Below are 21,259 nucleotides of genomic sequence, written 5' to 3'. Positions count from 1 at the left end.
GCTCTTCCTGCTTCCCCAACCCGGGCCCTGCGTGGGAGCTGAGGAGATAAGGGGCTTCTCCATGCCCAGGGCCCGTGGTGCCCCATCAGGACCATGCCAGTCAGACCTCTGTGATTCAAAGGAGCAACCCTAAAGTAGGGTCCAGCAGCTGCCCCATGCAGGAGACCCCAAGGAGAGCAGAGCCAGAGCTCTCCTCCAGCCCCATGCCAGCCCTCTGGAGACACCCAGGGACCCCCACTGAAGGTTGCTGGGCTGTGCCTGCCAGCACAGGGGGCTCCTCAGGGCCACAGCCCCCAGTTTGGGGCTGTTTAGGGGGGATGCTGGTGTCCATGCAGTGGGGCAGTGGCAGAGTGTGGTCCAGCTCCTTTCTGAGCACCCAGCGCCAGCTCTGCTGAGCCCCACAGCCCCCCCCCCACATCAGCACACATGGCCCCTGCACCCCACGGGAGGGAGGCCAGATACCCCACTCTGCACAAGCACCCAGGGGTGTACCCCACACCTGGCACAGCCCTGCCATGAGAGGGTGGGCGATGGAGCTGTGGTGATGCTCCTGCTGCCCCCCACCAACACCCACCACACCACCCCAGGAGCTGCCCTAAGACCTGGGCATCAGCAGCACCAGCAAGATGCCCCTCAACCCCCCCACTGCCTCCCATCACAGGGGCAGGGTGTCCTTGCTGCCCACCTTCTCGCCGGCCGAGAACGGTGACCCGGGGCTGGTGGGGGTTCCCGGCTCGGAGTCATCTTCATCCTCCAACACTTTATCCAGGTACCCTATGGCCTCCTCTTCCTCCTCCATGGCTGGCCGGGCAGAGGGGGGCAGAGGGGACCCCGCCAGGCTCCAGGCGAGGGGCTCACACGGCCCAACTGGCCCAGCCCGACTCAGCCCTGGCCTCCGGCCACGACCGCGGGATGAAAGGAGCCATTATAGGATCCCCGGTGCTCCCGCCAGCCCCAGCTCCGGCCCTCGGTTCTGGCGTCCCGGCCGCCACGCCAGACGCTCCCGAGGTGGCTGCGCAGCCGCTTCCCAGCAGCGGCGATGGCAGCTCCGGGGTCAGCCGCGATGGGACAAGAGGGACAGGCTGCGTCTCCCCTGAGCTCCTCTCAGCCCCGGGGGGGTATTGCGGGTGTCGGAGGGCCGCTGCCCGCCACCACAGCCAGCGCTGCCGCTCCGCCCTTCGCGCTCGCTACAGGAAATGCATTTCTTGGTGCTGGAGGTGGAGCTGCTCCGCCGGCAGACTGTGGTCAAGGCTGGGGCGCTCGGCAACCGCCTCCCCCCAGCTGGTTCTCCTAACGTTGGCAGAGCCAAGAGACACCCATGGGAAGGGGTCCCCTGGCTCCTGCCCTGAACCCGCACCCCCTTTTTCCAGGCAGAGCAACCATCAAGTGGAGTCCACCTATGGCCCCCCCAACGGTGACAGAGCCCAGAGACCCATAGAAAGGGGTCCTCTGGCTCCTGCCTTGACCCCGCATCCCCCTTTTCCATGCAGAGCAGCCATCAAGGGGAGACCACCTATCGCCCCCCCCCCACCGTGCCCCCCCAACCTCCATGCCCCCGTGGGCAGGCAGAGAGCTGGATCGTGGGGATTGTCACCAGCATGAGTGACCTCGGAAGTCAGCAGCAGGATCAGATCCCATGAGATGACCTGGTCCTGCACCCCCGGAAGGGTCTCAGACCCCTTCTCAGCCCAGTAGGGACCCAGCAGATCCTCAGGGCAACACAACTGGGACACACGTCTTCCCACAGCATCTGCTCCACATCCCACAGGGATCAGTGCTGGCACCTACCCACTGCCCCAGCCCAACTGTGCCAGGGCAGCCAGGGAGCAGAAACATGAGAGGTTGTGTGACACCTGTGAGGGACATCATGGGCCCTGGTGAATGGGGCAAGAACAGGCTGGAGGAGATGACACTAATGCAAGAGCTGTTGCAGCAGTTCCCTCTGCTCCTCAGAGGCAAAAGGGGAACCAGTGTCCATGTCCTCTGCCCACAGGAGCCCCCTCTTCTCCCCATGCCTGGAACAAACTCCTCCCATGAGAAGTGGGCAGGGACACAGACACTGGGACTTTCCAGAGCCCATGGCCACCCATGTGTCTACTGCCCAGGCTGTAACCAGCCTTTGCTAAGAGGAGTCTGCGCCAGGATACTGGGTCCCTGCCCACTGCAGCTGGGTCCTCAGATGGGGGAACAAGCCTCATCCACTGTGCCAAACCCAGCAGAAGGGGCTGGGGTCCCACCCCACACCATGACCTTGGTGCTCATCCAGGCGGGAAAAGGAGGGATGTGTCATGTCTGCACCCAGCAGCTGCAGGGCCCAGACGTGGTCACAAGCTGCCCCATGAGCTTGCAAGAAGAGATGATTCACCAGAAAGCTCCTCCAGCCTCCAGGCTGGGAGGTGACACCTCAACAAGGCAGTGACATCAGTCCTGCCTCACTAGAAAAAAAGAGTGATGGGGTGAGCACCAAATGCCACCAGCCACAGTGGGCTTGTGCCCATCGTGAGGGTGGACACACAGGATTACACATGCCAGCACTCAGACCATGCTCTGCTAAGCCCCAGCACAAGCAGCTCTAGATAAAATGACAGAGGTAGAGCCAGAGCTGAGCTCCAACATTTCCAAATGCTTTCAGTGCCAACTGAGCCATCTTCACCACCTGTGACTAGCTCCAGCCTGCTCCACCAGCCCCTGAAGGACATCGCTTGGGTCCTCCAGGGCCACCCTCTTGTCATCCCCGCCAGCCCCTGTGGACAGAGCCCATCACCCACAGCACCAGACATCATCAAACCCCGGCATCAGGGGGCTCCGGGCAGGTTCTCTCTGGGCTATGCCCAACGTCCTGCTGGAGGACAAGGAGCCCGGGGGACAGGCTCCCAGGCTGAGGGTTGGCAGCCCCCTTCCTCTATCCCTCCCCAGGGCTTGCGCAGGGTGCCTGGAGGAGGATGCTGCGCAGGGGCCCTGGGGAGGAAGCCACACCTCTTGCCTCCACTGCTTCAGCATCCGGGTTCGGCGCTTAACTCTTTCCATGACAAAAAAAACGGAAAAAAAACCCAAAACCAAACCAAACCAAACCAAAACCCTTCACGTTTCCCAGCCCGGCCTCGTCCTCCTGTCAGTCCCCCGGCTCGCCAAACCCCGGAATGGCAGCCCCGATGTTCGTGGGGACAGCAGCCCCACCCCTCCCGGGCTTTAAGGAAACTTTTATTCTGGCCAAAAAAAACCATAATCATTTTTTCCTTCTGGTTTCCTGCCTCGCAGCTCTCCGGTGAAACATCATGGAGAAATCCCAGGGGCTTCTCGAGGATGGTCTCGGAAAAAGGGAAGGAGAGGAAGGTTTAAATCCAAGTTCCCCAGAAGAAAAGTGGGGGGAGGAACGGGACAGGGTGTCCCTCCGCAACTCATGGCTCGTCCCCAAGTGCCGCTAGATGGAGCCGGCAGCCCGGCGGAGCTGCTGCGCTCTCTCTCCAAGGGCTCCGGGGACCAGGAGACCCCAGGGACCTTGGGGACATGACGGCTCCCCGCATAACCAGCTGAGCTCCAGCAGCCGCACCTCTCTCTCCGACCAGCCCATGCCCTCCTGGTTCTGCCACTGGCACAGCAACACGGGGCAGGGACACACCGTGGCACCCTCCCCAACAACAGCAGAAGAGCACAAAGGGCCTTGGCTGGCCCTGTCACAGGTCCCTCCGGTCACAGCATCACCGACACAACCGAGACAGGCCCTAGGTTCAACCACACCCGGTGAACAACTCCGCGACCCGAGCACCTACCCCTGTGCCGAGGCCATCGGTGGGTGTGGGCGAGACCCCGTCCCCGCTCTCCTGGCCGCGGGCGCTGAGCTGGGGGGACATGGTGGGTGACTCGTCGATGTAGGGCATGGTTTCCGAGCCCTCCGGCAGCGCCTTGGGCTCCTCGTTGCCCTCAGCATCGTACTCATCCGCACCATAGTTGAAGTCTGCCAGGGGAAAAGAGGGGGGGTGATGAGCATCCAGGGACAGCCGAGGGTCACCACGACCACCCCAGCCCGTGGTTACCTGCAGGCGACTGACCCTGTGTGTGACACCCGGGGCCACGCACCGATACCCACACCCCTGCCAGCCTCAGCTGCCTGCATTCTGCCTGCTCAGGCAGGCAGAGCATCACACAGAGAATCCTTGGCCCTGCGGGGTATCCTCTGCTCGACACAATTCCCTATATTTGCATAATTTATGTCACTGAGAGGCCATCGGCTCTCGGCTGGGGCTTCGGCTGGGCAGGGACAGCTGCTCTGCCAGACACTCCAGCCCCATGCGAGTGGCTCTGTCCTGCCTGCCCAGCAGCCACCATCCCTGTGCCATCCCCAGGGAGGGATGGAGCTGGACTAGGAGCAACAACCACCATCCTCCCCTGCCATCCTCCTCAGAGCTTGGGAATGGGTGCTAGGACACCCAGCTCTACAGGATGGAGGACAATACCACCCCCCTCAGAAGGAGAAGAATGGTGGCAGTTCCATGGTGGGTGAGCAGCTCAGGCCACACTGTGGGGGCAGAAGGTGTCTGCCACAACCACGTCAGACCAGCACCTATTTTTGGACGTCCCACACTGTCCTACAACCCCCCCACCCCCATTGCCCAGGGGAAGCCATTCTGGAGAGCCCCAGGTAGGAACCGGGGGCTGCAGTGGGTCCCCGGGTGCAGCAGGGGACCGGGGTACATCCTAACCTGTTACCATGGAAACGGCAGCGGCTCGGTGGCGGTGAGAAGAGGCGGCTGCAGCAGCCCCGAGATGATGACAAAGAGGAGGGGGAAGGGAGCCCGGCTGCGGCAGGGGCGGCCACAGGGTGCACCCAGCACCCCCACCCACAGCATGTGGCCAAGACCCCCATGGTGGCTCCCAAATAGGCAGTGAGCACAGCTTGGCCAATGTGACCCTGTGCCAGCCCCTGGCTCCCCTTCCCACCCAGCAGCCCCACAGATGTCCCCACAGGGCTGACACGGTGGTGAGATTATGGGGAGACCCTGGCCAAGACAGGGCACGTGGAGGCTGTAGCAGCCATCCCAAATCAAACCTCACATCACTACCACTTTGTGCCCCCATGGCCCTGCCACCCCACCCAATGACTCCCCTGACTCCCAACACCACTCAGCACATTAATAATGCATTGGCTTCATAATGAAAGCAAATAAATCTTTAAATCAAAGAGTGCTGCAAAGCCTGCTCAGGCCAGGAGTGCTGTTGGTGCTGCTGGGAAGGGATGGAGGGACCCATCCTGCCTTTAGGGTTGGGAAGGAGGACACTCCTGAATGGTGGTCCATGTCATCCCAACTCTGCCAGGACACTACAACCCCTCTAGGATCTTGCTCCACGAACAATTGGCAGCTAAAACCATCCCTCAGAGGCAGAGGTTCCACCCTCACTGGGCCACTACAGCCCCTGTTCAACCCAGGAGCCAACGGGGCATGAACAAGGTGGGTGGAAAGGGATAGCAGAGCTCGTAGCTCCCCCTGCTTCTCAGTTTCCAAGGAAAGGGCATCTCCCTGGCTCTACCCTGTCCTGCCTCTTTGTGGTGGGATGTCCCTCATCCCTCCTGCCTTTGATAGGTCCCATCTGGGATGTCTTCAATCAAGGGCCAGGAGCAAGAGAGCAAGAGATATATTAACAATGGTGTTCCCCATGATGGCCACCTCCCCGGGACATCCACCCCATGCAGGTCCCCTGAGCCCACCCAGCCAAGCAACATCCCCAGGCTGGGGATGCCCTGGAGAAACCCAAACCCCTCACTCAAACACTCTTCCCCACCAGGTTGGTCCCAGGTATGCCCAAGGCAGCAGAGAAGGGACAAAGCTGACAGTCCTCACCAGGAACATCAACTTGGAGGCCATCAGACTCCATCACCTCACCTCCATCAAGGCCAAGGTCTGTAGCTCTGGGCCAAACCATTGGGTGGGCAACACAAATACTCAGAGTGGCACCAGCACTACAGGAGACCTGGCAACCCAGGCTGGGGTGGCTCAGCAGCAAGGTAATGAGGAACACAGCTTTAATGAGGCAGCTGGGGACCTTAGGAAGTGACAGCAGCAGCGACACAGGGAAGAAGGTGGCATTGATGGCACAGAGGGGGAAGGGACTGGCCCTTGGGGATGCAGGAACAACCTGGCACTCAAGCAGCCATTGCTCCCAGCTGGAGCAGGTCAATGTCCCAGACCCAAGCTGAGACCTACAGGCAGTGTCCCAAAAGGGAGAGGGACCTTGTCCTGCTTGCAGGAGGAAGGATGGAGCCACAATGTCACAGCCCCAGTTGTGCCACCCACGCAGTATTTATGGAGCTCTCACCCAGGGAGTCCAGGCAGAGGGACCTCCCCGCAGCACCTGCAGCAGGGAAGGAACCAAGCTCCACTAAGCCGCCAGGACAGATGAAGGGGACATTGCTGGGTGAAGGAACACAAAGCGGCTGGCCCTGTGTCTCCCTGCCTGTGGGATGCTCCTGCCACCAGACAGCCCAAACCCAGCACCAGCCTCCATCCCTGCAGCTGCATTGCCCCTGCAGCCTCTTCCTGTTCCTGTGCCCGTGCCAAAACCCAGCGCTATTTTTGCTCCCGTTTTTTTAGCAGCAGTGGAAATTCTCCTACTCCACCCCAAGGGTGGGAACCAAGGGAAGGGAGGCAGCCACTCTGGAGGGACAAGGACATGCAAAGCAGCCTGGTAATCCCAGCACCCTGAGCTGGATCCAGCCCCACAGTGCAGAGGGCATACAGGATGCTGACACCCACCAGGGCAGGGATCCTGCAGGATAGCACTTGGGCCCAGGAGGGGGTCAAGAACGTGTCCCTACAGGGAACTATTTTCCTCAGGAAAATAATGTTTCTGCTTTGTCACGTCTTCTCAAGTCCAGCTTGAGGTAATCCCAGTGTGATGATCCCCAAGAGGCAGCATGGGCAGGGCAGTAACTGGCTCCTGTGGGTGACAGCACCATCACAGCAGCTCAAGGTGGCATTTTCCTCACTTTCCATGCAGGCACGTGCTGTTCCCTGCCCCCACACACACCTCAGTGCTCACTCATCCTAACCCACCACTGGTTACACCCGCACGGAGCCAACACCACATGCACAACAACACCCGCACGGAACCAAACACCCGTACGGAGCCTGCGAGGTTTTGGGGAAACGCAGCGGTTTCCTGGTGCCTGGGTGAAAATTCACCATGACAACACAGATCCGTGAGCTGGCCTAGGACCTGCTTCCACGGGCCTCCTCCAAAGGCTGGCTCAACACAAGCAGCATCTTCTCCCTGCCACCACCACCTTCCCCGGTGTGATTAAGGCTGAACCCTGCCTGCATCCCCCAAAATATGGTCATCCCGAGCAGCCTTCCCCCCCCCTCTCCTCTCCATGGCATCCAGAGAAGGATTTGGGATGGCAGAGCCATGGCTGTGCAGAGATGCTGGGGCTGGGAAGGAGCCCACGGAGGCTGTGGCTGGATGTGGCCTGAGGGCTCCAGGCCAGCTGCCTGCACAAGCTGCAGAGCAGCTTTGGACCCCAGGATTGCTGCTGCTAGCGGTGGGTGTTGGAGGCCTTGAGCTGGAAAACTTTCGGGTGGCTCAGACATCTGCAATGTCTGCAGCCCCCCATTCCCTCCAGGACACAACTGATGCCAGATCTTCGCAGGGGTCACTGTGCCCCCTTCTCTGTAGCATCTCACCTTTCCATGCACCCATGCTAAACCTTGCTGCTCCACAAACACCAGGCTCTGAGCTCAATACTGCACCCCAAAACCTACCCCTGGGCTGCCCATGCAGCTCAACACTCCCACAGAATGAACCACAGGGACCCTGTGACTGAGCCCCCCCATCTTCTTGCTGTGTCCCTGCATCCCTTTACTGCTGCTGAGACAGGTGCCATGGGACCAGGACCAGCATGACTCTGAGGCTTGTTCCTTCTCACTGACCATCTGTGGGATGAAGGGATTTGCACCCCCAAGGCTGCTGCAGGACGCCCCCAGCCCAGCTGGCTGCCAGCCCCCGGCTACCAACACCACGTTGCCACAGCATCCTCAGCACAGAGCCTGGGATCTTGCTGCAAAAATCATGGCTGGTGGAGAGCAGCCTTCCCACAGCCACCGAGGGTCAAGAACAGCACCCAGCACAGAAATCCCCCACCTCCCCAAGAACCCCCGTGGGCAGTGCCGGCTGTCAGCCTGCTCCAGCCCCAGCGAGCCCCACTGTGCTGGGGCCACTGTCACCCATTCTGCTTGTGCAGCCTCCCCAGAAGGTTTCCAGAACCCAGGAGATGCTGGACTGACTCCGGCCAGCGCTGCCCTGCCCCTGGAGACGTGCAGGGTGTACAGGGAGGGAAGCACAACCCTCAGCCAGCATCCTCTGCCCGGGCTCGGCTCAGCCCGGGGGAGCCCCCCCACCCCAGGATGACCAGCACAGCATCCCTCCCCAGCGCGACGCAGCGGTACCCAACAGGTAGAGGGGACCCGCCTCCCCCCTCCGCCCCCCCTGGCCGCCCCCCAGCCCAGAGCACGTACTGCTGTAGAGGGTGTCGATCCAGGAGAGGCGCGGCAGGCCGCGGTGGCTGAGCGGCTCCATGCTCGGCTCTCAGCCCCACCAGCCCGCTCGCATCTCACAACAAAGGCTGAAGAGAGGGCGGGAGGCGGGGGGCCGAGGGCCCAGGCGGGGGCTGGATAGGGGAACCGGGCACGACCGCCTGCCCGGCCGCACGACGGCTCTGCTGCCAGGGATGCCCAGGGAAGGAGGTGCCGGCTGGCGATGGCAGCGCGTCCCGCCTCCCGCCCCTGCCTTGCCGGGGGGAGCCGAGCTCAGCGTCCGACCCCCCACCCCCTCTCCCCACGCAGCCACACGGACCCTCCGCAGGGGTCTGGGTACCCGGAAGGAGGAGGGGACGGTGGTGGCACAAGGGCGTGCGGCTGCCCCCTAAGATACGCCAAGGAGAGCAGGGGGTAAGGGAAGCCCGGCTCCATCACCCTTTCCACCATGGTCTTGTCCTCTCCTGATGCCCCAGGGATGCTGTGCTCCCTCCCAGCCCCTCTAACCGCTGTCGCTGAAGGACACAGGCTCCTCCTGGCCCCGCTTTCCCCGTCTCCGAGAGGAACCAGGACGTCCAGGAGCCGGGGGATGCCCTGCCCAGTAGAATCGGGGTGGGGGACGCGGGGTGCGAGCAGGCAGGGGTTAAACCGCCCTCCCCAGCTGCGTGTAGCCAAAGGAAATCTGAAGTGCCAGAGTCATCAACCCCAATATGTCAGGGCACCAGCCAAGCGTTCAAGCACAGAGGCCGCCCTGGTTCAGCCTGTGCCGCTCCGCTGCCCTCCTCCTGCCTCCCTCCTCCCGGCGGTGTGGGCAGCATCCCTCAACCCTGCCCTCGGCTGCATCCTGCCCGCGGGCTCAGCCGGGCGGAGAAAGGTCTGGACAAGGCGCTGGGGCCAGATGGGAGCCGGGCAGGAGGGAGGGAGAATGCTCTGCCAGGAATGAGGGGAAAGCAGAGCCACCAGAGCACGAAGTGCCAGGGCACGGGTGGCATCGGCGACAGCCCCAGCTAAGAAACCTGAGGGGACCTTCTCATGGCACTGCCACCACCTGATGCCCTACTCCCAGGGTCCATGCCATCACCCCTGCACTGCCCCGTGCCAGCACCCCCTCACCCCCAAGCCACCAGTGTGGGCAGTGCCAGCTCTGCCCAAGGGTGACAGCACAGGGACAGCTGGACACATTGACCATCCTCTGTCCTTACCAACTCCTCCATTCACCCTGCCCAGGTTCTGCCTTGGTACCACTGCCTGTCCCCACTCTGTTCTTTACAGGTCTCAGTGATGAGTCCCCCACAGCCAAACCCTGTGGCCCCTCAGCCCCTGCAGCCCCTGCCAGCATGAGGCTCTGTCACCAGGTGCAGTGACCTGCCAGGAAGGTGATAGAGGTTCAGCTGAGGACATCACCCCTCTTCACGACAGGAAACCACACTTGGCTCACACCTCGGGGAGCACAGCAGCATCAGCAGCACAAGGTGCAGCCACTGCCCCACCAGCACGGTGGCTGCAGAGCCGTAAGGGCATAAAGCAGCCCATAACCCCCTGGAGCAGCCAGTTTTCCATGCACAGCTCTCTGTTTGTACACAGGGGCTTTTCCATATGCTCCCTCCAGCCAGACACACTTCCTGACCCCTCTTGCCAATGGCACCAGTCTCTCCACACGACCCTGCAAACCTCCCTTTGCATGTCTTCATCTTTATCCAACACAGTGTATGAGCTGACCACTTGTAAGAGCCACTCCCAGGCCACCAGACCCCTGGGACCAATCTGCCAGCTGGCCACCCCCAGCATGGCACCACACCATAGGTCCTGTCAGTACCAGGACCCCAGAAGAACTGGCTAAGTGGGTGTCCAGGAGAGTCCCCCAATGCACCATGATACCCAAATAGAAGCCACCCCTGTTCCACACCCAACAGGCCTTATCTGGCTACACACACACTAAACCAGGCAAATGACCTTGCAACAATACAGCCCCAAATTGTTTGGCTTTATTTTAAATTGTTTGTGCTCATTTGGCCTTTGCAAAAAACAACAACAACAAATCCCCCAAACCCGCAAAGCAGCTGAACATCCTTCCTCCTCTCCCCAGGGCTGGAGATGAGCACCCACCCACACCCAGACACCCATCACCCTGTGGTGGCACAGACCAGCCCTGGGTGAGGAGATGCTGCCAACAACCTTCTCAACCACCCCCAGCTCTGACCACAACACAGCTCCAGCTGGGAGCATCCCTGTGGAGAGAGCCAAAAACTGAGACCCACGGTTCCTCCCCACCACTGCCCAGCCCCATGCAGCCTGCCTGGTGTCTGGCTGTCTGCCTGGCATCTGCCCAGCCCCTGCCCACCAGCCCACACATCACTATTTCTGAACTCTTGTGCAAGAGGCTTCTCCAGCCACAGCCACACGAGTTTCAGTTCTTGCCCAGGGCTGGGCCAAGGATGGAGCTGGGCACCCAGGGCTGGCAGCAACCAGAGTGCAACTGCTCAGCATTAAACTCTTCCCTCAGTATCACTTTCAGAGGTTCCGGAGCAGCCACCCAGAGCTTCCCACCCTCAGGGAGCCAAGCAGGGTGCCAGAGCCAGGCAAGGATCTCCCCAAGCATTGGGAGGAGAACAGAGACCCAGCCACATCAGCAGCATCCTCAGCCTCTCAAAATACCAAACAGGGAAGGCAGCTGCTCACAGGAAAAAGCCTCTAATATCAGATTAAGGCCTGGCCCAGCTATCACATTGCATCTCTCTTCTGAGAGGGAAAAGATTGTGGCCACCTCTGCCAGCCTCCTGATCTGCCAGACCTTCAAACAATCCATGAACTTTGCAGCTGGGATTTATCAGTAGGATGATCTTTAGGATGCGCTGGGCCAGCCAGGATCCACTCCCCAGCTGCAGCCAAAGGAGCCAAGAAGTGTTGTTGCTGCTCATCTACATATGCAAATTAGCCTGCTTAGCAAACACTGACAAAATAACAAGGGGTGGGAAAGCCAAGCCTATCAGAAGATGTCTCTTGGGGGTGCAGTAGAGATTGGAGCCTGGGATGCTCCAGCCAAGGAAAACCCAGCAGTGCCATGGATCAGGGACAGAGGTACCATCTTCCCAGGATGGACACAGTGAGCTGCTTTGGCTACAGCAGGCTCAAGGGAACCCAAGGGAACATTCTTCATCCCCCAGCAGCATGGGTGAACATCTCCCTCTGGCACTACTGCCAAGATGGGCAGTGTCCATGGAAGAGGGAGCAGAGCCACTGGGATCCCAATGGCAGCATCGCTGGGCAGGAGGGGAGGAGGAAGCACCTGAACAAAGAGCTTGGCTGCACAGAAGTGTCTTTCCGGGGCCTGGGAGGGGGAGAAATACAATTAAAAAAACACAAAACCCAAACCAGACTTCAAAAGGCTTACAATGCAAATTTATTCAGGCCCTGCAGGTCACTTCTGGCTGTAACCAGCCACCTAATGAGAGCTTCTTGCCTGCCCTGCTGCTGCTCCTACATGGGGACCCCCAACTGCCCCAAGCCCAAGGGGCCAGGTGGCCACCTCTGAGCTAAAGGACTTGCCCCAGTAGTGGGCACAGCCCATGGTATTGCTGGTACTGAAAGGGGAACTTTGTCCCCTCCTTACCTTCTGCAGGGCCCTGGAGCAGACCATGCAGCCCAGTGCCCTGAATGCTGCTGAGCTGGGGGAGCTCAGCATCAACTCTGCCCAGATACTGGGGGGCAAATAACCCCCCATGGACACCCAGTCATGCTCAGACCTGGCCACACCACCTTGCCAGCAGCACAGATATGTCCACCAGGACCAGCTCACTGGTTCTCCCCCCTGCCCAGTGAGAGGGACAGGGACTCCCATCCCACCACCCATCCACCCTGCTTGACCTTCAAAGGACACCAGTTCCTGGGAGGGGCATTTCTACACCCTGCTGATGCTGCAGCTACTGATGTCCCTGCCCTGGAGCAGAGATGCTGGTGGTGCCCACAAGCAGAGCTGGTCACAGGTTTCCCCTTTGCTCTTCCAACTCCTTTCCAAGCCCTTCACTATTTTTCCCACCACAGTGAAGTTCCTCCAGCAACCAGCACTTACTGCTCTCATTTTAAAAACCCTGCTTTTCAACAGCAATTGTTCTATTCAAAGGCATTTTTACACCAGTGAACTTTTGCATTGATTTAAGACTTTTCTTTAACAGTGCCAACCTGCAGTGTTAACCCTGCAGTCTCTGGCTGGGGCAGCCCCACACCATACAGGGGTTGTTGTCAAACTGACATCAGGGGAGTTTGTGCAGAAATGCCACCTCCCAAAACACCACCGGGCCCCAGAGCAGATGGAGATGGTTCAAAGGTCCCCAGCAGGCATGCACATACACAGACACACACAGACAGACACACACAGACAGACACTGTGGTTTTGTCCTTGCCTAAGCAGTTAAAATTAAACATCATGACTCTGTCTGTCCTTCCCCAGGCAGAAGAGGAACTTCCAGCAACTTCAGAGCCAAACAAGAACTTCCCAACAGTGGGGAAATAAAATGAGGTAAAAACTGAAAATAACAAATCTGAGGACACAGAAGGCAATAGGTGAGGTCTCAAGGAGGGACAACTCCCCCCCATGCACCTCCCTGCTTCAGCACCACCTCCCAGATCCCCTCCTGGTGCTAAAGGAGGGGAAACAGAGGCACAGACAATCCAACACAACCTCCTTGGGTGCTTTGGGATCACCATTCCTTCACCTCTTTACACCACAACCTACCCCAGCAAAATTCCCACTGTGTTCCAGCCACCAGCAGAGTGCAGAGGGATGAGGCAGCTGATACCCTGGGGTCCCCAGATGCCCAAGGGTCCCCTCCCCATCTCACACACCAACACTGCTGCCACCAGCCTCCTTCCTCCTTGTCCCTTTAACAAGGTACAGCAAAGGTGGTGTGGTGAGCAGATGAGCCCACGTGACTCCAGCATCTTTCCATGACAGAAACCACAATTCCAGTTAAACAGAGGCTCAGAGACTTCATTTACAGCACAGCATGCAGCCACAGCATCCTATCACAACCAGACCCACCAGCCAACCCCACCAAGGACTATTCCAGATACACCAGTGTTCCCCAGCCCCGAGCTCACATTTCTGGGGTGCAGGATGCTGCACAGGGTGAATGGGAGGCTCCCACACCCAGCAGCCTTCCAGAGGAGCTTCAGGAGCTCCTGCAGCATCCCCGGCAAAGTCAGCCTCTTCCTCTGCTTCCCAAGGACAAAGCAGAGGAACCCAGCACTGAGTTTGCTCCACCTCTGTGTGTGTTAACCAAGCACGAAGCATCTCCCCATGAGCATCCCCGTGCCACTCCTCTTGCTCACCAAACCCTTCATCCCAGGCTTGTGCCACGGCAGGAGGGAGGTGATGCAGGCAGCACCCCCACACCCTGGCACACCCCGACCTTGTGCAGCACCCACATGCTCAGCTGTGGGGCCAGCTGGGTGTTTAGCCACAGGGACAGGTGATGGCTGAGATGAGGGGAATTTCAGTCCTTGCCACACTTCGTTTTGAGCCATCTGCTCACTGACACTCAGATTTTGTTGGTCCCGGGTGAGCTGGCACAGGCCTTATCTCAGATGCCAGGATCATGTATCTGGCTGTCACACGCACTGCTCTCGTGCAATAGCTGCAAGCAGGGGCATCGTGCAGATTTCCTCGCTTTAAATCAGATTAATCACAAGCTACTTAAAGGAAAACACTGTCTCTCCCTGGTAATTCCCATCAAGACAATATTCAAGGCTCCTGTGCTTGCTGAACAGATAGCACTGACATGGGTTACAATGAAACAGCTGGAACTGACCACATTCAGCCACAGCACTGTAAATCTCAAAAATTCACATTAAAATACTGAGGAACTCAGACAGAACAGCTCTAACCCACTTACACACCACCTGGACTGCTGGCAGGAGAAGCAAACAGCACCACAATCAGAAATTTTGACTTGTATCTGAAAAATAAAGAGAAGTGAGAAGAAAACAAACGGGAGCACTAAGTTAACCAACTGCCCAGAAAAAGGGGGATCCAGGCAACGACCACACAGACTTTACTGTACTCTCAAATTCTGCTTTTAAATGTCAGCTCCGTCAGCACACACAGGCACCCTTATAACACCCAACAAAGAAAAGTGCTGACACTCAGGAGAGGCTGGAGACAAGGCTGGGGAGAGCTCATCACTGTCAGCTGACCACCAGCCCAGTCATGCCACCAGGCAGAGGGGACACTGCCACCTCTGACAAGTGCAAGAGGATCTCGATGGGGACCTCAATGGAGACCCATTTGGGGGGGAGGAGGAAGAAGCCACAGCAGATGCAACCTTGGATTTCAAAATCTTGCCAAAGAAACTCACCCCGACGTGCTGCAAAGGTCTTGGTCAAGCCATGGAGGACCCCAACACATAATGAAGCCAGGACAGTCAGGGGTTTATGTGGTACTAGAGGGAAGTCCCTTAAACAACACCCCCAGGCTGAGAACAGCCTTGCACAGTCCTGGATGTTCAGAAACATTCCAGAGCATAAACAGAAATAATAAAAAAAAAAAATTAAAAATACAGGGATAAATCAGAAGGATTTGCTCTTGGTCACTTCAACACACTCAAGCCCCATCGTTCGCTGAGCATCTCTCCAAAAGTTAAAAAGCCAAACAAAGAAACAAAAAGTTAAAACCAGTGCATGCTGTCAGGGAGGTGGAGAAGAGCTTGGGTTGGCCCTTGGAAGGCAAAACACAGAATGCCCTTGGTCCTCACTGCAGGCTCCCACAACCAGTCCCCATCGATTGGGGAGAGGCCCAGACACCCAGGGCAGGAGGGTTACAACATCAAGAGCAGCCATGTACTTTGGACGTTTCACCTCCAGACAGCTTGGGAAGGTGAAAGGGAAACTGAGCTGTTCCCCAGCCCTGCAGACTAAGGCAATAGATAGAAATGATGCTTAATATGAAGCACAGTTGAACATCAGAGGCAATCTCAAACCAGCAGGATAGAGCCTCAGGGGGAAAGCACCACCCCAAACAATCAAGAACAAAATTAAGTCAGCTGCTGAATTAGCCACATGAAAAGTGACATTCCCTCACTGTCAGGACTGTGTTTGAACCCAGATTAAAGCTGATGTAGTAACAACTTCCAGGCTGCTGGAAGTAGGACATCACAACGGGTGACAGTGCACACTGGCTGCGCCTTCAGTGCCACCAAACAGTCACTTGCAAAATAACATTGTCCTCAATCCACCCAGCAAAACGCCCCAGGGCACCTCACCACCTCAGCAAGCTTCTGCTTCAGCAGTTCCAGGACTTGGGGATCTCCCCAAGGGTGTCACCCAAGCAGAGGTGTCCTCCTGAGCCAGACCACACCTGGAGGAAGTGACTCTCCCGCGGTTTCACAGCCCCAGAGGTGGCTCCTGAGCCGGTGGCATTTTACCAAGAGCAGGGGACCGGCCGGACACCCTCCCTCCTTGCATGCTGGGGGAAGGAGGCCCAGGCACAGGACGGCCTTGGAAGTGGGACAGGGCTTGGGGTGGCCTTAGTGGGAAGATCGGGACAGCACAGGGGCCGGAGGTGGCACTCGCTGTTTGATGGGGATGGCACAAGGGTTCGGAGTGGTCTCAGTGATGCGACAGGGACAGCTCGGAGGGACGGCACAAGGGGGTTGGGTGGCCTCAGCAGCGGAATGCCTTGGGGACGGCGTGGCCCGGGATGCCCTTGACTGTGTCGCGGGTAGGACGGAGAGCACGAGGGCTGGGGGTGCCCGCGGCCACGCGGCGGCCCGGGATGCCCTTGACCGTGAACCGGGGCTGGCACAGGGGCTGGGGACCGCCTTGTCCCCGGGGTCCCCCGCGGCACCCACCTGCCGAGGAGGCGTCCTCCACATCCGAGCTGCCGCCGCTGCCGCCCTCCAGGGAGCTGCCGGGGCTGGGCGGCGGGCGGGGGGCGACGGGGGGCGGCGGGGGAAGGGGGGCTCGGGCCAGGGCCGCCTCCAGGTAGCCCACCTTGAAGCGCTCCTCGGCCAGCGCCCGCTGCAGCCGGCGGAGGTGGCGGCGGCAGCGCTCCAGCTCCCGCTCCATCGCCCGCACCGAGCCCAGCTCCATGCGGGGGGCCGGTTCCCCCGGGAATTCCGCCTCCCAGTGCCGCGCGAAGTCCTCCCGGGCCGCCTCGCCCGCCGCCATCCCTCCCCTCGGCCCCCGCCCACGGCCCGAAGTTTCCCCCCCCCTCCTCTTCACCGCCGCCTTCCGCCCCCCGCCGCCGGGCCCTGACGTCGGGGTCCGCCCCCGGCCCGCCCCGCTTCGGCACGGCCCCGCCAGGGCGGGGAGCAGCCCGGCCACCGCCCCCCGGTTGCCTCTGGCTGGAAGGCCAGGAAGGGGAGCGGCTGCGTGGCCGGGTCCGGCTGGGCTGCTGCTTCGGACAGACGGGTGGGATGGATGGGTGGGTGGATGGATGGGTGCTCTATTCCCGGCTGTTTCAGCCTCCGGTTCCTCCTGTGGAGGAGACCCCTCCTGTGGGTCTCCCAGGTGGTGGGGCAGGGGATGCTGTAATGCTGTGCAGCACCGGAGCAGTTGACAAAACCCCAGTTAATGACACAAACAATCCCACATGCTGCAAGGAATCCCTCCCGGAGCCAGGAACAACCAAGCCTGGAAGGTGCAGGGTAGCTCCTGCGCCACCGAGCTGCTGTGCACCCCCAGCCACCACGGGTTCTGGCCTTGGCTGTGGAGCTCTGCCCTCTCCCAGCCATCCTCATTTTCAGTTTGTCCAACTCTGGGTGGAGGGACCATTCCTACCAGATGGAGGGGCAAATACAAGCACCTGTGGTGGGCAGTGGAGGACCATCTAAGTTGTTTTTTTTTTTACCCACTCTGCTCTCGAGGGGTGGCAGAAGTAGAAGCCTGCAGGCACCATGCCCTTCCCTGCCTCCTCCATGCCTGTCTGTGGATGACTCACAAGTCCGTGTCCCTTGTGCCACCTGGCTGTGCCCCAGCAGGAACAGAACACCCGATTTATTTACCTGCGGGGCCCAGGCACTGTGGTAGCAATCACCACCTCCTTCCCCACCCCAGGGGTGGGCACCTCCCTCTACACCAGTCCCTGGGTCTCCTGCCTTGGCATCATGGGCACCTGCTCCACTTCCTGCTCTGTGGTCTCCCCCTGGTGCTGCTGTGCCTCCCAGTGCAGGGTGGGTGGTGCTGGAACACGGCCAGGATCTGGGAACACCACCCCAGCCCATGCCAGCTTCCCCCTTACCACTCCATCAGGGTTTTATCCCCAGCTGTGCTCCCAGGTGGTTCCAATACTTCTCACCTGGAAGCAGCAGGTCTTTTGGGGAGCTGGATGGATGAAGTAGAGGGGCAGCCAGCCCAGGGATCTTTGCAGGAGCTGCAGTGTTAGGCGTAAACCCCCCCAAAACACACTTCTGAGCTGTGGGACCCATGAGAGCTGTGAGGATGCTGGGCAGTGGCCCAGCTTCAGGATGACACTTGCTGGAGAGATGGGGTATTCCCGGGGGTCAACCCCTTTCCTGGAAGCTGGTGTGGAGGAGGATGGGGATGGTACGAGTGGCCTGATTTATGCATGGCGACTGATAATTACAGCTCTTTCATCATCTGTCAGGCAGACAGGCCCGGCAGACCCTTACAACACAGTTCTGGTTCCCTATCTCAGCCCATAAATCTCTCCAGTGCACGGCAATAAATCAGGGAGGGCTGAGGGAGCAGGGCCGGGGTGGGCGTTCCTGCTGGCCTCCCACCCTGTAATGGGCACCTGGGTAGGAAGTGCCCAGGACGAGGTGGGGACGGCCCAGCGGGATGCAGTAATTACAGGAGGCAGCCCAGCTCCAGGGATTTACGGTCTGGCCTCGCCTGCTTCCGAGAGCTGGGGCTGGATCCCTGCGGGGCTTGGGCTGCCCAGAGCTGAGATGCTGGGAACCTCTCTCAGTGCTCCCCAGAGAGCTCCCAGGGGCTGTGAGCAGGGTGATGGGGACAGTGGGTTCTGCCCTGCCTGGTGGGCACCTCAGAGCTGCTGCCTGTTTGCTGCCCCTGGTTGGGGCACAGCTTTGTGCCCAGATTGGCCACTTCTGAGTCAGCTCCATGCTGAACTTCCTGACCTCCCACAGCAGTGAAACCATTCCCATGGCAGGAATCTATCTTCTTAGCTGGGGTTTGGACAGGCATGTCTCCAAGTGGGCCCAGCATGCACATCCTGCTGATGTTCAAGCATCCCTAAGAGCCTCTTGCTCCCAAGCTGAGCCACTGTGCAGGCCAGTGCCTGGAGGAGCATCTACTCCTGGGCAGAGCACGACTGGGTGGCCAGAAGGCTGCTGGGTAGAACAAGAGGGCCATGGTGAGCAACAGGTGAGGGCTCAAAAATATTTGCAAGCTTCACCTCCCTTTGAAGTCCTCCTGCCTGGTCCTTCCCTCTCCCTGAGGCTCTGGCTCCTGATTTATTGGGTTCCTGGAGCAGAGGCACCTAAATTAGCTCCAGCTTCAAAGAGCCAAGAGAGAAGAAGGGCAATAGACAAATAGCCCCCTGCTAATTGTGGCTATTGATCAAACAAGAGCTGGGAAAATCAGATAGGAAGGGATGGATCAAGAGGGGCATATTCTCCCAGGGCTCTGCTTTTACAGCACTCACCCCAACAATTTGTCAGACCCACTCCTGGGCCATTTTTCAACACATTACCCCTTGCACAGGAAGGCATTTAGCAAGTGCTTGCTAATGAAATAATGAGCAAACACATGTGGTGGCCTTGTGCTGCTCAGAGGATGGAGACCTGGCCCTCCCCATGGCCTCTGGACCCACCACACCTGCAAGTCCCTCTGTCCCACTGGCATGTGGACACAGAGAACAAGGAGCTGCTTTCAGTATCATTTTCCCCAGAGTGAGTGCCTGGCAGTCCCATCAGCACCAGCCCAGACAGCTCTGCCCCCAGGCTCCCTGATGCTGGGATGGGACAGGAAGGCTCTGGAGGCAGGTAGCACTTTAGCTCTTTTATCACCTGCCCCAGTCCTCCCTGCCACATTCCTGCTTCCTGCTCCGCAGGGCAGAGGCGTGCCAGGCCCCCCCACATTCCTCCCCTGGGTCCTGGGGGTTGCTCCTGCCCAGGCACCCACCTCACCTCTGCCCACCCATGCATGGAGCAGCCCTCAGGCACTGTCTCAAAGGCAGCTTGGTGCCCCAATCCTGTTCCTGGGGCAGGAGCCCTTTTGTCTTCTGCATGCGGGCACAAGACTTGCTGCTCTCCTCAGACACCTCACCACTCTGTGCCTCAGTTTTAGCAGGGAAATAAATGTTGCAGCACCAGAGAGCATGGGCCAGCAGAACCCCAGGCCTGGTTCCAGGGTGGTGATGCCCCATGTATCTCTGCCCCAAGGCACTGTATAAAACCCAAGGATGAGCCAGCCCAGGCTGAGCTGCCAATCTGGCTAACATAGGAGAGGGCAGAGCATCTCGAGGAAGTCTTGTAGTGACCAAACGCTTTGCAGAAACTGAAGCAACCACTTCAAGGTGTGCTTGATAGAGGTGCTTTCCCCACCCTGGGGTGCAGAAGCATCCCTCTGCAAGCTCTGGGCACCCCAACACCCACACTCCAGGCCAGTATTGTGCTGGGGAGCATCCCTGCAGGCAGAGGCTGGCCCTGTGCCTCTGGCCAGGCAGCACACCTGTGGGCAGGTGAGGGGGGTCGGGAGGGGGCCACGTGATGAGCCCTACCATGGGGTTTTTAGAGGCTGCTCTGTGTTCCTGGAGGAGTGTCTCCCACCCCTCCCAGGAGGCAGGACCACAGCAGCAGCAGCAGCACCTCTCCCACTCCCTCGCCACAACCACGTCTGGAGCAGCCATGGGGAAAGGAGCAGCACCAGAGCCCGACAGCTCGGAAGAGGAGCTGGAAGTGGGGGGTGCCCCCCAAGGGTTCTACGGGCAGGATCTGTGGGTGTCCCAGGGAAGTGAAGCAGCCACCAGGGTGAGGGACACGCAGGAGATGAAGGTGAGGAAGAGGAGCAGGCCGGCACGCTCCAAGGCCAGGAGGATGGCTGCCAATGTCAGGGAGCGTAAGAGGATCCTGGATTACAACCAAGCCTTCAATGCCCTGCGGCTGGCCCTCAAACACGACCTGGGTGGCAAAAGGCTTTCCAAAATCGCTACCCTCCGGCGAGCCATCAACAGGATCACGGCTCTGTCCCTCTCCCTGCACGGCACGGGGCGCTGCGGGCCCTGCACTCACTCCGAGTGCCGGGGCAGGGCCGGGGTCCCTGGGCGGGAGCCGGGGATGAAGCCCAGCTGCCCCCAGGTCCCATGGGAGCCCGGTTCTGTGGGCACTTCCAGCTCTCAGCGCTGCCCTCCGTCCTCTTTCTATGCTGGATTTTATCCCGAGACGCAGCTCCAGCGCTACGAGAGCCCAGAGGAGGATCACTGCCTGCCCAGCCCTGCCTGCTGCTCCGGTGGCACCCAGCACCCTGCGCCCCGAGGCCAGCAGAGATACACGAGCCTGCGAGACCCCCTGCCTGGGGCCATCCCCTGGCAGCTGGGCTATTGCCAGAGCTGGGGACACCAGCAGTGCCACCCCATCCACTGACCTGCAGGGCTGGGGTGGCCAGACAGTGCTGGGAAGGTAACACATCCGCAGGACAAACTGGGGGGAGTGGGAAGGGGCTGGCGTGTGGGAGAGAAGTGCTGCAGGATGCAGGGCTGAGCGGTGATGCTGATGAGAGCTGCGAGTCCCTGACGTGCTGTACAGGACCCCGGTGCT

At 59.6% G+C, this 21,259-nt stretch overlaps 2 protein-coding genes across 3 annotated transcripts in view; one reads left to right on the top strand and one right to left on the bottom strand.

Moving 5' to 3' along the window:
* Nucleotides 1-16,705, bottom strand: part of ABR (ABR activator of RhoGEF and GTPase) — a 37,747-nt gene extending 21,042 nt beyond the window's left edge. Inside the window, exons 1-2 of one of the 2 annotated variants that reach the window (XM_030462183.1) lie at nucleotides 16,370-16,705; nucleotides 3,771-3,955 (exon numbers count right to left, since the gene is read on the bottom strand). In XM_030462183.1, the coding sequence (XP_030318043.1) occupies nucleotides 3,771-3,955; nucleotides 16,370-16,688 (504 nt within the window). In that variant the 5' untranslated portion in view covers nucleotides 16,689-16,705. Of the gene's footprint in view, nucleotides 1-685; nucleotides 1,178-3,770; nucleotides 3,956-16,369 lie in introns of those variants that run through there. The other variant, XM_030462184.1, reaches the window with a different exon arrangement.
* Nucleotides 16,706-20,224: 3,519 nt separating this feature from the next.
* BHLHA9 (basic helix-loop-helix family member a9) lies at nucleotides 20,225-21,085 on the top strand. The gene has a single exon (XM_008495173.2). It carries the CDS (start codon nucleotides 20,225-20,227, stop codon nucleotides 21,083-21,085), a length of 861 nt encoding a protein of 286 aa, XP_008493395.2.
* The last annotated feature ends 174 nt before the right edge of the window (nucleotides 21,086-21,259 follow it).

Source organism: Calypte anna, chromosome 19 (assembly GCF_003957555.1).
Source record: "Calypte anna isolate BGI_N300 chromosome 19, bCalAnn1_v1.p, whole genome shotgun sequence".
Classification (NCBI taxonomy): Eukaryota; Metazoa; Chordata; class Aves; order Apodiformes; family Trochilidae; genus Calypte; species Calypte anna.
Note: the sequence above shows the minus strand (reverse complement) of the source record. Positions and strands in the feature narration are given on the sequence as shown.

Bases quoted from the DNA above. Each gene is read 5' to 3' on its own strand.
- BHLHA9 (XM_008495173.2), top strand. From the start codon at position 20,225: ATGGGGTTTTTAGAGGCTGCTCTGTGTTCCTGGAGGAGTGTCTCCCAC.